This window comes from Cygnus atratus, chromosome 1, assembly GCF_013377495.2.
Source record: "Cygnus atratus isolate AKBS03 ecotype Queensland, Australia chromosome 1, CAtr_DNAZoo_HiC_assembly, whole genome shotgun sequence".
NCBI classification, from domain to species: Eukaryota; Metazoa; Chordata; class Aves; order Anseriformes; family Anatidae; genus Cygnus; species Cygnus atratus.
This window is the reverse complement of record NC_066362.1, coordinates 129,570,729-129,586,337: the sequence shown is the minus strand read 5'-3', so window position 1 is coordinate 129,586,337 and position 15,609 is coordinate 129,570,729. Positions and strand designations below refer to the sequence as shown.

At 39.1% G+C, this 15,609-nt stretch overlaps 1 protein-coding gene across 1 annotated transcript in view; it reads left to right on the top strand.

Annotated features, from left to right (window-relative positions):
- The window catches only part of EGFL6 (EGF like domain multiple 6), a 45,861-nt gene extending 40,418 nt beyond the window's left edge, over positions 1 to 5,443 (top strand). Inside the window, exons 10-12 of the mRNA XM_035542225.2 lie at positions 819 to 905; positions 3,633 to 3,898; positions 5,092 to 5,443. Coding sequence (XP_035398118.1) covers positions 819 to 905; positions 3,633 to 3,898; positions 5,092 to 5,187 — 449 coding nt within the window. The 3' untranslated portion in view covers positions 5,188 to 5,443. The remainder of the gene's footprint in view (positions 1 to 818; positions 906 to 3,632; positions 3,899 to 5,091) is intronic.
- Positions 5,444 to 15,609: the final 10,166 nt, after the last annotated feature.

Sequence of the window (15,609 nt, the reverse complement as noted above, 5' to 3'; positions counted from 1 at the left end):
AAAGTAGTGCTTTTGGAAACAAGACTTAAATTTATACAGTAATACTCTCCAAATGTCATGTCCTGCACTTCTCTGTCTCATGATAAAATGCATGAAAAGAACAAGAAGGATCCCTCTTTCTAAGGAAATTCAGATGACTGACATACTGTTCTTAATCTGATCTGTCATGCTGACATTTCACAGTGTTTGTTTCTTTATATATGATGCTTTTCATCTGCACAGTCACAAAGGCTGTGCTGTGCTCTGGATGATACATTTTTTGCAGCGTGCTCTAAAGATCAACTGATTTGGGCTACTTCCAGCTCTGTATAATATAAATTGAGTGCTGAAGTAAAGGATTCCTCTCATGGGAGGACAGCTTCTCGCTTTCAATGGAATGAACTGGAGCTTGTGCATCTCAGCTGATCACAACTACAGCAGTGTCACATATGGAGAGAGTAAAGCTTGCAAGTTGGCAGATCCTAAACTACTTATGATGTTAGAGTTCAAAACTGACATCTCAAACTACACCTGGCAATCAGCAGGCATTCAGTATACAAAACTCACAGCACATAAAATCATGTGCACATGGAAATTTGGCAGTAAAAAGTCACAATAGGTATTTCTGTGAATTAAGGAAAGAATTACTACATAAATTCTAGTGTTGTGCTTTTTTGCAATTTAATCTAGGTCAAAACTATCTGAACTCAGATTGCACATAATTTTAGAATGACCTATACACTCATAACTAGGTGAATAAAAAGCAAATTATTTTTATCAGTACTTATAACGCTCCACTTATCTCTGTGTCTCCATTGCCAATTTATTTTTTTTTCCAGTTGATTGCAGCTTCAGTCGAGGGGTCTGCGACTGGAAACAAGATACTAATGATGACTTTGACTGGAATCCTGCTGATCGAGATAGAGGTATTTAAATGTCTTCCCCCTAGCCATGCTTTGATTTGGTGTCTCACCCCCTCCAAAAAAAGGGGGATGACGGAGAAAATAAAATAGAGAATTAATTTTCCTATCAGTGGGTTTTCTTTGTAAAGAAATAATCATAAAAAAGAGGCAGCAGAGAAGGCTGGGAGTGGAAGCTGCTTCTTTGAAATATCCAGTGGCAATTGATTCTTAGCAATTTCAACACAAGGGAATCAAAAGATGAGAAAAAAAGGGTTAGAAAATAACAACCGTTAGGAGCTGCAAGGTACAAAACAATGGGAACCATATTAGCTGCATGTTGTGTCTCTGCAAGGCTGGTAGGACCTTTAACTACACATTTGCCATTTAGATTGATGTGGCAGTGTTGCCACTCACACGGCTTAGAAATAGCACTGTGATAACTGCTCAGAAATCTCGAACTCCATAAGACAAAATAGTGAAGGCATTCCTTAGAATGAAGCAAGGGCAGGGTGCTACTTAAGAAAAACTGATACCCGATGTGCTGGTTTCATCCAGGATAGAATACCTTTTCTTCATAGTAGCTGGTATGGTGCTGTGTTTTGGACTTAGGTGAGAATAATGCTGATAACACAGTGGTGTTTTAGCTGTTGCAGAGCAGTGCTTAAACCAAGTCAAGGACTGTTCAGCTTCTCAGGCAGCCCTGCCAGCAAGGAGGCTGGGGGTGCCCAGCTGGGCACAAGAAGCTGGGAGGGGACAGAACAGCTGACACAAACTGGCCAAAGGGATATCCCATCCCATATGGCATCGTGCTGAACAATTAAAGCTGAGGGGAGTTGTCCAGGTGGTGCTGCCATTGCTCAGGGACTGGCTGGGCATCAGTCAGCTGGTGGTGAGCCATTGCATTGTGCATCAGTTGTTTTGATTATTCTTTTTGTTGTTATTGGGTTTTCTCCTCCCCTCCCCTCCCCTCCCCTCCCCTCCCCTTCTCTTCTTTCCTTTTCCTCAAGGGTCCATGCTGGGACCAATACTATTTAATACCTTCGTCAATGATAGAGATAGTGGCATTGAGTGCTCCCTCAGCAAGTTCTCAGATGACACCAAGCTGAGGGCTGCAGTTGATATACTAAATGGAAGGAATGTCATCCAGAGAGACCTTTACAGACTTGAGGATTGCACCCATGTGAACTTCATGAAGCTCAACAAGATCAAGTGTGCCTGGGTTAGGGCAATATCCAATACCAATACAGACTGGGTGATGAGTGAATTGAGAGTAGCCCTGATGAGAAGGACTTGGGGATAGTGGTGGATGAAAAACTCAACATGAGCTGTCAATGTGTTCTTGCAACTCAGAAAGCCAACTGTATCCTGGGCTGCACCAAAAGAAGTGTGGCCAGCAGGCCAAGGGAGGTGATTCTCCCCTCTGCTCTGCTCTTGCAAGACCCCACCTGGAGTTTAACTGCTGTTTAGTGCTGTGTTTAACTCTTCTGGGGCCCCCAACATAACAAGGACATGGACCTGCTAGAGCAAATCCAGAGGAGGGCCACAAGGATGATCAGAGGGCTGGAGCACTTCTCTTATGAAGAAAGGGTGAGAGAGTTGTGGTTGTTCAGCCTGAAGAAGAGAAGGCTGTGAAGAGGCTTCACTGTGGTCTTTCAATAAATAAAGAGGGCTTATAAGAAAGACAAAGAAAGAGTTTTTACCAGAGTCTGTAGTGGCAGAACAAGGGATAATGGTTTAAAACTGAAAGAGGGTAGATTTAGGTTGGATATAAGACGTTTTTCATGATGAGAGCAATGAGGCCCTGGAACGGGTTGCCCAGAGAAGCTGTGGATGCCCCATCCCTGGAGGTGTTCAAGGCCAGGTTGGATGGATGGAGCTTTGAGCAACCTGGTCTGGTGGGAGGTGTCCCTGCCCATGGCAGGGGGGTTGTACTAGATGATCCTTAAGGTCCCTTCCAACCCAAACCATTCAGTGATTCTATAATTCTGTGATCTTCCCCTGTGACCCAGGAAATGTTGCAGGTGTTACAGTGGGAACCAGTGTATTCTGTGGACCACTTGCTCCAATTCCAACATACACATTCTCTGTTTCTTCCCTCGCAGTCTTTCCATCCCAGTCTTTCCTTGCTAATCCTTCCTCTCCTGCTCCTTGTATTTCCTTTTCCCCAGCTCCTTTCTCTGTCCTGCCACTTCCAGGAAGACCTTACCCTGACCTTAACCCATTTTCCCAAATGTAGATCTGCTGATTATGACTTCATTTATGGGCCCAGATGTTTTATCCCTTTCTCTCTTTGTGTGTCTCATTCATTCCATTGGTCCTACAGGATTTGTGGAATAAGCTGTCAGTTCCTTTATGAGTTTGTCATCACTGCAGAGGACAGTGGGGAGAGTTTTGAGATAGCTCAAGTACTGGAAATGATCTGACCACAGAGGGACAGCAGCATGTTTCAAGCTATTGCATTTGAAAAAACTGAGTTGATTTTGCCTTCGAAAGATACAGACAATTGCAATGCAAGGAAGAATGACTGTAATTGCCAGTGAAATATGAACTCATCTCCTTTGTAAACCGATCTGACTTCCAACAGTGCAAGCTGATTCCTTGTAAAGTATAATCCCTGCTGCTTTTCTCCAGTCTGATTTTAAATTATTCAAGTAACACAGCTTCTACTTATTTTCTCAGCAAAATTTTACTCAATTTGCTAATAAATAGCTTGAGGCTATTAAATATGTATTTTCCTTTTTTTGTTACGAGGTGATGGGTACTACATGGCAGTTCCAGCCTTTGTGGGCCACAAGAAAGATACAGGACGTCTAAAACTTCTCCTCAATGACCTCAAACCAAAGAGCAGCTACTGCTTGATTTTCAGTTATCGACTTGCTGGCGAGAGAGTGGGGAAACTTCGAGTGTTCCTCGCCAACAAAAAAACTGCTCCTGTCTGGGAGGAGAACAAAGGGAAAGATGAAAGGTGGAGAACTGGAAAAGTAGAAATATTTCAGGGGGCTGAAACAACCAACACTGTAAGTACAACACAGTTCATAAGCCAACTACCATAACCAACAGCTTAATTTCCCAATCCTGAAATGTTGTGCCAGCTGTTTTATAGGCATCACATACTGGCAGTTGAAAGGCTTATGTGGAATGGGAAACAGGAACACAGATTTTAGGAGGCAGAAAAGTTATTATCTGGTTGTAATTTCATAACTGAATTGCCCAGTTGGTTAGAACGCTAATGCCAATAATTCTGTCATTTTGTAAAAACTACATCAGATCATAAATTATCACAAACAGTCAAAATCCATTTAATATCTAATGCAACAGAAGGCACACATATATCCCAGGAAAAATGAAAAATATCCCCATTTCATAGAAAAGGATGCTCTCAAACCACATTATCCAGACCAGTAGTTCAAAAAGAGACATCATTTATTACCAAGAGCAGACAATCACCCTAGGAGCAGGACATGCTAGCCAGCAGGGAGCACTGTGCCTTGATGTATATCTGAAAACTAGCTCACTCAGGGCTTCAGCAAGTTTCTCCTTGAAATTTTAGAGCCTGATTGTAATTTATGTGTCTGAACGTTTTCAATGCTGTGTAAAGGGTTATACGGCAGAATTGAATACTGTGAGCATAAAGGAAATGCTAGACCTTTTCAAGGTTCTTTGTACTACTAGAAAGACGTAGAAGAGCCCTTACATAAATAAGAATCAGACTATAAAAAATAAAACACGGACATCCTATTCATAAAATCAACCTACTATATATGTGTGTGTATATATTACTGTAACTAGTAACCCACTTTGTATATAGTAGTTAGATACATATGTATTTACCGGATATATATCCAGAGAGATGGAAAATGAATAATTGTAATATCTGCAAGAAAAGGAGGGAACTAACATCACATACTGTGATAGTGTTACATTACTATAATAGGATTTCACTCAATTTGCATTGTCTTTGTACAATGAAAATAAGTAATCTTATTAAATGAATCCATTTGGTGCTGTAAATCTGTGCAGAGGATTATCAGCCTAGTTCAAATAATACTCACAAATTCTAAAAGCTGCAAGGATTTGAGTCATTAAGTCTTTCCTGTATTGCAATAAAACATTCCTCAAATATAGCATTGTAACTAATTACCTTTAAAAGTTGCTAAATGGTTGGATAAACTACATTTTCACTGTTAATACATCTCTTTTCTTATGACAGATCACTTTTGAATCAGAACGTGGGAAAGGCAAAACTGGAGAAATTGGAGTGGACAATGTTATACTAGTTTCTGGTCTGTGCCGAGAAGAGACCTGATAATGGATATTTGAATATACTGGATTTAATCCTATTTTAAATATTTACGTTACTAGTAGTTTATTTTTTATAATTTTCATTACAAGGAAATGAAAATATAAAAACTGTGCCTTGAACTTAATGCAGCAATGCAAACAATAACTGACGTGCAACATGCAGAGAACACTTTTTAATGAGTTATTCTAATACATGGTTTGAGTGTAGCACTACTGTATTTTAGCATTCAAGGTCAGGGTTTCTAAAGTATTAAAATGTTTGTCTAGCTTTATTACAAATTCTATATGCTTTCATTCCTTAAACCTCTTTTCAAGGCTATTCTTAAGTCTTCTATTGCTTTCTTCTACTTCACAAGAACATAAAGCAGTATTTAAGAGGATATTACTACTTCTGGTGATGTAATTTTAACTTCCTAATTAGTGTGAAGATATTAAATTTATTCAACAGGTAAGAGGAAAGAGAGAAGCTTTTTTCTGTCTTGACGGAGCTGAATTTTAAGTGGAATCATGTCTTTGAGGAACGTTTTCATTGCTAATAAAGTATGCAAGATACCTTGTTTGTCATCAGTGTCTTTGAGTCACACAAATCACTGTTTAGAAATGATCCTTTTACATTGTTATAAGCATGTAATGTTCATCACATACAGGCAATGTTACCGACTGCCATTGGAAAAACAACAACAAAAAGAATGACCCATTATACTTAAGAAACCTCGTATTATGTACCGACCTTCAGGAGCAAACTGGTTCCTGCTGGATTGCAGACCTCCTTTACCCCACAAAGGCATGAAACAACTGTCTTCATTTTCCAGTAGACAGGATGGCTTAGTGGCCTCACAATAAAGATCCTTCTTACATAACCAATATATACACACACACACACATATATATCTTCGTCACAAGTTCTTCATGTGTCATGTTCTTCGAACTTCAGCTAAATGGATGGAGACTACCCACCATCCCCAGGAATGGGGAGGTAAGCAGAATCTTCTCCCACAAAGCAGGAGCTCATATCTTGCCCTTCCTGCCACACACACGTATGCACACATAGGCATGTGCCTACATGCTTAAGAGGGTCTGGAATCCAGGTTCCACCTTTTCTGAAAAGAAGCTAAATGACTAGACTGTGGGGCAAGAGACCATCTTCTCTTTTGTGATCTCTTTTGAAAATACCCAACAGTCCACATCCCAAGTAAACAGAGATGCTCATGGAGAAGCTCCAGTTCAGGCAATGTTCAGCTAAATGTGTATGATTTTCCACTTGGTTAGCTCTGCATATCTTCTAGGCTGACTCCTCACTGTTTATTATTAGTGATGCTCTTTATTTCGCTTCTTTTATGAAGAAGGGGATATCCAAAACAATTGAATAGACTTTTGGAGAGAAACACTGGAGAACCTGAAAGAATTCAGCCTACACAAACGTATTTTTTTTAACAAAAAACAAGTAAATCCAGATGCTCAAACACCTTGTATTGCACCTATGAAGCAAGTCAGGGATGCTTGAAACATTTCTTGTTATAACACAATCTTTTTGTATTTTGCACACAACTGAGAAAAGTGTAAGCAAGATTGGAAATGTCAAGAAAATCTACAAAAGCTATATAGTTTGGAAATACTTAATCTTTTTTAGAAATGCTGTTTTATGAAACAGATGCTCTGAGAACTTACGTGTATGTCAGCTTTGATGTATCAATTTCTTCACTGGTGTCTTTGGATGTGCTGAGTAAATTATGAAATAGGGATTTGAGAAAAGCAAACTCTCTTCAATCTCAGGGCAAAGACACTGGGATTTTCAAAGCAAGGAGAAGCTTCCCTCAATAATGGATTGAATGCTCACTGTGATCTCAGAATACCAGGAGAACCTGGTCAGAGTGAGGCACAAAATTAGGCTTGAGTGAAACGAACATTTATTTCCTAGACTGGGGTCTGACTGTCTGAAGCTGAACTACTGTGGTGGTTTCACCCTGCTGGGGAGCTGAGCTCCACAATCGCTCTCTCACTCCCCCTCCTCAAAGGGACAGGGAGAGAAAATAAGATGAAAAGCGCTCAAGGGTTGAGATGAGGACAGGGAGATCCCTCACCAATTATTGTCACAAGCAGAACAGACTCTGCATAAGGAGATTAATATAATTGCCTATTGATAACAGACAAGAGCGATGAGAACTGAAAGCAAACTAAAGACATCTTCCCCCATCCACCTTCTTCCACCTCCTCCCCCCGAGTGGCGCAGGGGAACGGGGAATGAGGGCTGCGGTCAGTCCCTGACACTTCATCTCCGCCACTCCTTCACGGTCCCTCTCTGCCCCTGCTCCATGTGGGGTCCCTCCCACAGGATGCCGTCCTGCCCGAACTGACCCTGCGGGGGCTGCCCACAGGCAGCAGCTCTTCAAGACCTGCTCCCACATGGCTCCATACCACGGGGTCCATCCCCCAGGAGCAAACTGTTCCAGCATGGGTCCCCCATGGGGGGCTCCTGTGTGGGCTCCTGTCCACAGGCTGCAGCATGGAGATCTGCTCCACCATGGTACACCATGCGCTGCAGGGGAACTGCTGCTGCGTGCCTGGAGCATCTTCTGCCCTCCTGCACTGACCTTGGGGTCTGCAGGGCTGCTTCTCACTCCTCACTTTTTTTTTTTTTTTCCCCTTCCTTCAGTCTGCTCTCCCAGAAGCCCACCCAGAGTCTCTCCCTGACTCTGGCCAGCAGCAGGTCCCTTTTGGAGCCGGCCGGAGCTGGCTCTGATCTGACACAGGGCAGCTGCTGGGCTCTGCTCACAGAGGCCACCCCTGCAGCACCCTGCCCACCTCTGAGTCTTGCCACATAAGTTCAATACAGCTACCCTTACTGAACACTGAGAAAGTGAAAGATCTGTTTCAGATAACAGTTAAAGGGCATATTATGCCCACAGTCATTAATGCCTCAAAAGGTTCTTGCAAGTGATATACCTGAAATATGTATTTAGAGCAAAGCCTAACTAAAAAATAATTAAATAAATAAAAAATGTGCAGCTAGGCATTTCTTATATGTGCAGTTATTTGCCATGGAAAGATGTTTTCATCCTCTGTAATTATCAAGGGTTAAATATTGCATGCGTAAGGCGCAATATCTACAGACTATTTGCTCAATACACAAAGGATAGAGAGCAAACACAATGAACATGGTGTGATATGGAGCCAGATGTGCCAATATTTATTTGCTGTTGGTCAAATTATAGCCCACCATGAATCATGACTACAGCAATTGCCTCAGCAATAGCATTCCATCCAAAAGACAAGATAAAAAGAAACGATTTTGCTTTTCATGAAACGAGCAAGAAAGTGATTTGCACTGATGCATAAAGACTGCAATAACTGCTGTAAAGCCTTCTGTAGTAGACAGAGAAGTTTTTTGTCATTTGTTTGCGATGGCTTATCAGGCTCAAGATAGCTTGCATTACAACAGATCAAAATAATTCTAGCACAAAATCCAAAGAGCAAAACTGAAACCTCTTTTATTGTGAATAAATTTGAAGATGGCTTCTGCAGAAGCAACAAAATACATCGCATTACGAATAGATGTTCATATAAATTGCATTAGCACACCAACAAATTAACTAGTGTTGTTTGCATCATTCACTCAAAAGACCCAACTGCTTAGGGCAAAGTTCCACATTTCTCCTTCAGCTGAAAACAGTTAAAGGGCATATTATGCCCACAGTCATTAATGCTTCAAAAGGTTCTTGACAGTTTTCTGTTACTGTGAAATGTGAAATCCATTATCTGCTTGATTGTTCTAGACAGCAATGAAACTGCACTGGGACCATTTGAAACTGTTAAAAGTATACTATGATCAAGTGGTTTGAACTTTGATGGTGAAATTTGCAGCTCTTAAAGCTGGTAATAAACTTTGGAGACAGTACTCTGCTTTCAAGTTGGTGGAAAAAAAAAAAAAGAGCTTCTAGCTAATTATGCAAATCTGTACTACATCCCTCAAAAAGTACCCTACGGATGTGATCATTTAAAGGTTGTATAACAAAAGGTTTCAATCACTTTTCTTCAACTGCCAAAAGAATTAAAGGAGATATTTCATTTTGTCAACCTTGAATACATGGAAGTGCTGAGGCATGTTCCTGGAAGATGATTATACTATAACCTGCAATTGAAAAGAACTTAAAACATTTTCCAGCTATTAGATGTTATTTTTATACATTAAATAAGGATTCCCCACTGCAATTTTTAAGGATCATATAGATGAAGATAACGGAGAGATGCTCTCAGAGACTGATTGCCGCTCATATCCACTTCATAACTGCTATAATGTTTTAGGATAGAATCATAAACTTGCATGTACTGGAAGCACTGGAATTCATGAAACATATTCATGCAAAGATACATAACAAGAAAGTATTGGTGATAATTTATTTGGTCATATGTGCACTGTTACATAAAAGCTTATCATGACAATAGATTTTTGATGGAAAAGAATTATTAACCTCAAAATACCTGACTTCACAGTTTGATTTCAACAAAGTTAGACATTGTCTCTCCAACCCTCCCCTTCCAAGCCCCAACTCTTCCGCAAGTGAATATTACAGAACTGTTGAAAGAACAGATGGTTAATTTTTTATTTGGGGAATATTAGTCTTTAGTGATTCAGTAAAGAGTTACTAGGTTTTAGAAGGTTCTTTTATTACTATTATTATTATTAATTAAAATTAAAATTTAATTTTTACTTATATTTTAATAGGATATGACCTAGTGCTCTGTTTGAAAATCCTTGTTCTCTCAATTTCTTAAAATTGCTGTAACATATTATGCCAATTTCTCTCAAATGCACACCTGAGAAGAATAGGCTCCTTAGATGTGAGCTCACAAGGCCTCAAGCTGCGCCACGGGAGGTTTAGGTTGGAAATGAGGAGACATTTCTTCTCAGAAAGAGCAGTCAGGCATTGGAACGGGTTGCCCAGGGAGGTGGTGGAGTCACCATCCCTGGGGGTATTTAGGGAAAGGTTGGACGTGGCGCTTAGGGACTTGGTTAATGGATCTTGGAGGTCTTTTCCAACCTTAATGATTCTGTGATTCTATGAAATCATTTGAATAGTCATCAAGATTAAAGCTCAGGTCCTCAGATTAAAGCTAATCTTAAACCCACATTTAAAGTGTTTTATTAACTCATTTTAAAATCAAACTATAAGACCTGACTGGGTAGGTCAACAACCCCTGGTCTCAAACAACAAATTCATATTTGACTAACCAACATCAGAATGGTTAGTTGTGGATGTATAGCAGAAAAGAAGATGCAGAGAGAGAGAACTGTTTATCTCAAGTTATCTCAGGTTAAGTCCTCTGAGCTGTATTTACCTGGGCGAGTTAAGATGGCTTCGTAACGCTCCACTAAGCTCAGGAACTATGTATTGACAAGAGGCATAGTTTTCGTATAAGCCTAGTACTTGCGATACAATTCTACTTGGAAATCATAAGGATTAAAAGAACAGTAAGATCAGTAATTGTTTAAAACAGCCCTCACAATATTTTTTATTGAATCCTATTTGGTGGCCCTTCATCAGCTTTCTGGTAGCAATACACTAAAGATATGCTCTTCACAGTGTCTGAGGCACATGGAAATAAACAGCATGAACAGCCATGAATGGGAGAGGTGAGCTGTGTTACTGCCAAGCTCATTCACCACCCAGTCCTGAAGGTTTTACCTAATCATGCATAAGCAGTAGCGATTCAAAGCCAGGCTAAATAAGTTCATGACCTGATCCATTCCCAACCCCACCCCCTAAAAAAAACAGAAAGAGATCCTTGAAAGGAATAAACATCCAAGACTTCTTTCTTTGTGTGAATGAACATGCTTCAAACGCTGTCTGCGTGGAGGGAGGAACTCTCACAAAATGAAACCTGTTGGAGAACTAAAGTATAGCCCATTTCTTGGATTTTCAGTCTATGAACATGGAATGTTTGTAGGATTCCCTGAAGAAACCTTGAACTGAAGAAAGTACTTTGGGAAGAATTACAGCACTGGACCGTGAAACAAATGCCACAACATGAACTTCTCTTTCTGTGGGCCATTTTCTATTTCTTTCAAAATTTGCTAGATCTGAGCAACTCTCTTAAGATTCTTGTATCACATCATTAACAACAAAACTTTACAATGTCTTGGAGCATAGGAATTGGATCCCTTTCATGGAGCAACTGGAAAATGTGTTCCAGGATTACGTTTAGTTGATGAGCATTTACCCATCAGGCCAAACTAGAATGATTATGAAGTAAAAAACAAACAAACAAAAACCATACAGTGTGGAAGTTGTGCCCTCAGAACCAATCGTTTCATGCTGCAGATCCAGTTCTGCTGCACCACACATTGCTTGCTAATTTAGACATGGCCTAAGGTGGATACAATCATTTTAAGTTGTTGGATGCAAGAGTAAAAGAAGCATCTTATGTAACATGAAAAATGGCATATGGTTCCAGGAACAGGGTAGTAAGCAGACCTGATTTTGTAGGACATGAATGATGTTAGGTATGAAATATTTGTAAATATGGTAGTAAGGCTGTTTAAGCATTGAGAGTGTTTTTTGTTTAAGATGCAAGTAAACAGATGGTTTTCTTAGGCAGTGGGAGAGTCTGAGTCCTCTTCTTTCTCACCTCTTTATCACCTAGTTATTCATTTCCTTCCATACCCTCACTATTGCACCAATCTGACAGTTTGCCAGGCCACGCTGAAAAACTGCATCGCTGAAGTGATCCAATTTAGAAACAAAACAAAATTAAAATGGTTGGCAAACTCCTGCATTTTGGAGAATAGGAGCTGGGACAGAGGCATGAGAACTGAAGCTTTGTAAGTCGACTTCCCCATTGGAGAGAAAATGCAGTGAAGCTCTATGCTTAGCCACTTCTGAGCTTAAACTGTGTTCTTCAGGAAGCTTGCAAAGTTAATCTTTAATAGGATTATGACTTCAGTGATATTACAAAGTCAAAATACTGTTTGTGTATGTTAAGCACTAGAAATTATACCAGGTATGATGTAAAGCATGCAACTAAAATACTGCTTAGGAACTGTTCAGGTTTTTTTGAGTATATTTGAGGTTCTTTTTATAAAGGAAAGGATCTCTTTTCCACTGAAAATAACTTTGCTACATCTTATTTTCTTTGCTTTCACTAGGACAAAAAGATTATGAATACAGTAACACATTGCTAGGACTTGATGAAATCAGTATGTGATGTTAATAATACAGGAAGTTATTACATTAAACCATGCAGTATCGCTTGTAATAACTTCATAATTTTCACGTGACTGTTTAAAAGGAGAAACAGTTAACCAAATGTTAACAACAATTAGGCCAACCTTCATCTCGGTCTTTAAACAGCTAAGGAATCTCTTACAAGCAAATTGTTGCCTGTGTGTCTCCTGAGACTTCAGAGCCATTATGTTATATACCAGTTTGGAGGACAAATTAGGACTTTGACTGAGTGGCTTGCATGGCAAAATATTCACTAAACACTTAAAAAACTGAGTAGGAGTAAGGTATACTACAAAGCATACCTTCCTCAGCCATCACCAGATACTGTTTTGTGCAATTAACATGTCATAGGAACAAGGATTCACAACACCACAAGTACCTTTTTGCTCTCATCTTCATGCAGTCCCAGTGAGAATGATAAAATATTCCCTATGAAATGTAAAGTAACATCACATGCAAAATTTCAGTCACATCTCCTTCTCATCGAGCGAACTTTCTCATTAGTGTTCAGACACCATTTTCAACCACTGATATTGTATGCGGGATTGTCATATCTGATGGTGAACAATGAAGGCTTACCCTAAACTAACAGGGATCCCTCTTAATCGGTCAATGCCTTTACTAGTCATATTTGGCTTTCTAGATTTCCAGGGATAATTTGATCTAATTCTTCCTAGTCAGGAAACAGAAAAATAAACATAATTTTTCAGAGTCTGTGCCATAATTCTGAACAAATCCATTTTATTCAGTCATGCTAATAAAGATTTTCTGAATTGTTGCCACCTCTCATTTGTTTTTTACAGTCATATTATCATGGAGATTTAATACAAAAGTATCCTGTGGCCAATTCAGTGCTTTGCAAACCTATAAAATGCTGTATGAAGCATGAATTAAACATATATATATGTATATATATGTTTCTCTACACGCTTAATAGTATTTTTAGTAGTGATATTTGTAATTCTGCCTTTCTTTGATTTTCATTCAGGAAGCAAGAGCATTTTTTATCATTTAGCACAGCTTTGGTATTTAAGCTTTCTGCCGAAGACAGGGAGACAAATTCTGCTCTCAGTCATGTTTATGTAAATCTATTAATCTGATTTCCCTACTGACCCTTTGATCTATACTGTTTACCAAGAGCAGAACTTGAGTTTGCCTCCCCCACTAGAAGCATTTCTAGCAAGTGACTGTTTACCAGTTCCCTTTTAGGTTTTCAAGAAGGATGTAATTTCCCTGATTCCACTTCATAAGAAACAGCTGCTGCTATTACCTGTGCACAAGGTTTCAGAAAGTTTAAACCACAGCTTCAGTGCTTGTGTCTAGAGATTTTACAGGAAATGGCTATCCATCAATCCTTCCCACCAAAACATGTTTTCTCTGAGCTATTCTGAAGACGCAACTGTTACAATTCCAAGAATGGACAATAAAAAGTACAGACTAAAGCTTATCCCTTTGAAAAACAATTGGAAGAATGAAGACTTTAAGAGAACTCATAAATATTTTGTTTTAAATAGTTACATTACATATATTTGGTGAATGGGAGTACAACTCTGCAATAATTCATTGCTAATACCTTATCAATACACGTCTTCAGAACTGGTAGAAGAAAGCTTTTTATTTCATGAAAAGAAACTTTATTATCATTGTTCTGATTTCAGCAATGGCAATCTCTTTCACAGGTATGGGTCTAAGTTAATAAACAAAGTAATTATTCTGGCAATTCTGCCATTTTCCTGCTTGATGGCATGCCTGAAGTGTTCACATGTTCTTATGCTAATGACTTTTATGTAGATCACATGCAGAAAATGGAAAATGATAGTTCATTTAAAATCAGTAATGGTAAATTATTATAATATGTCCAAAATGATGTGTTATATCACTATGGGACTATATGATAAAGTTCTAAATTACATGATAAAACATCAGGTATTGTTACTCCTGATACAATTAAATATGTGTGTGTGCATATATATAAATTAATTGTATAGAGTAAATATCACCCATCTATTTTGTTTTGATTTTTTTTTTCTTCAAACAGAACCATTGTTGTGCAAAAATTTTTTTTTTAGGGAAGCTTATTTGAAACATCCTATTCTGTGCAAGAATCTTACGATGAACATTGTTCTACCAACATTTTTCCAACTATTTCCATGCATATTTTACACTTTATCAGCTGGCAGAGTATCTCACCCTGTTGAATAGAAGCCTGCGCTTTTAGAGAAGTAGATACTTATTACAGCCAACACTGAAGTCTCAAGGAACACAAGCTGTTACAGTAGCACTGATTTTATCCTGGAAAACCATGCAAACATTAAGATGTGCACATATATCATTACATGTATACACATATATATAACAGATATATCATGTTTATCATATTTTTGTTTTACTTCAGGAGTAATTGAGAAAGCATTGTTGTCTCTTTTATAAATGGGAAACTGGAACAATGATTCCTCATTCATTAGACCAAAGATGGTTTAATTGATAAGGGTCTGAGTAAGGAACCTGCTTCAAAAGAGAGGCTTCAACTATCCCTGCTCCAAGGAGGGCTAATCACAAGGAGTGAGCCGTGCTCCTTCTTGTGTCTACTCTGCCAAGGGAGCTCAGCACCAGCTCTTGAACGCCGTGTTATCTGCTTCCAATCCTTCATCTTCTCTTGTTCCATAAAACTATGGATTCTGTGGGATAGGCTTTGTCCCATGCTTTGTTGTATGAGCCACAAAGACGTGGCAAAAAGGAAGTCCTACCTTGTCTGCAATCACCAGTTGTCTATAATACATAACAACGTGGAACAGGGCTGACCGTTGCACCCTGTATTCAATCACTTCCAAATTCATTAGCTTGACACAAATACATTGTGAGTTAAGTATTAAAGGAAATTAGCAACCATTTAGGATTCTTCACTTAACAGTGTATAATGCAACTGCTGCAGCACCACCGATTAAAAGATTGATAGCATGCAACAGAGAATATTGATCCCTGTCTCATTCCAATAATTTAATAAATTGCTTATATGATTTTTTACAGTCTATACATCAATACAAGGGCTTTTTTTTTTTTTTTGGTGGTAAATCCTGGTGATGTTCATTATGTGAAAATGAGGAAAAGGGGTGTACCTGCCCTACAGCACATTTATACCAATCGTATTTGATAACTTGAGGCAGGAGCCTTTATTGACAGCAGAGGGCAACATAGGCCTCATC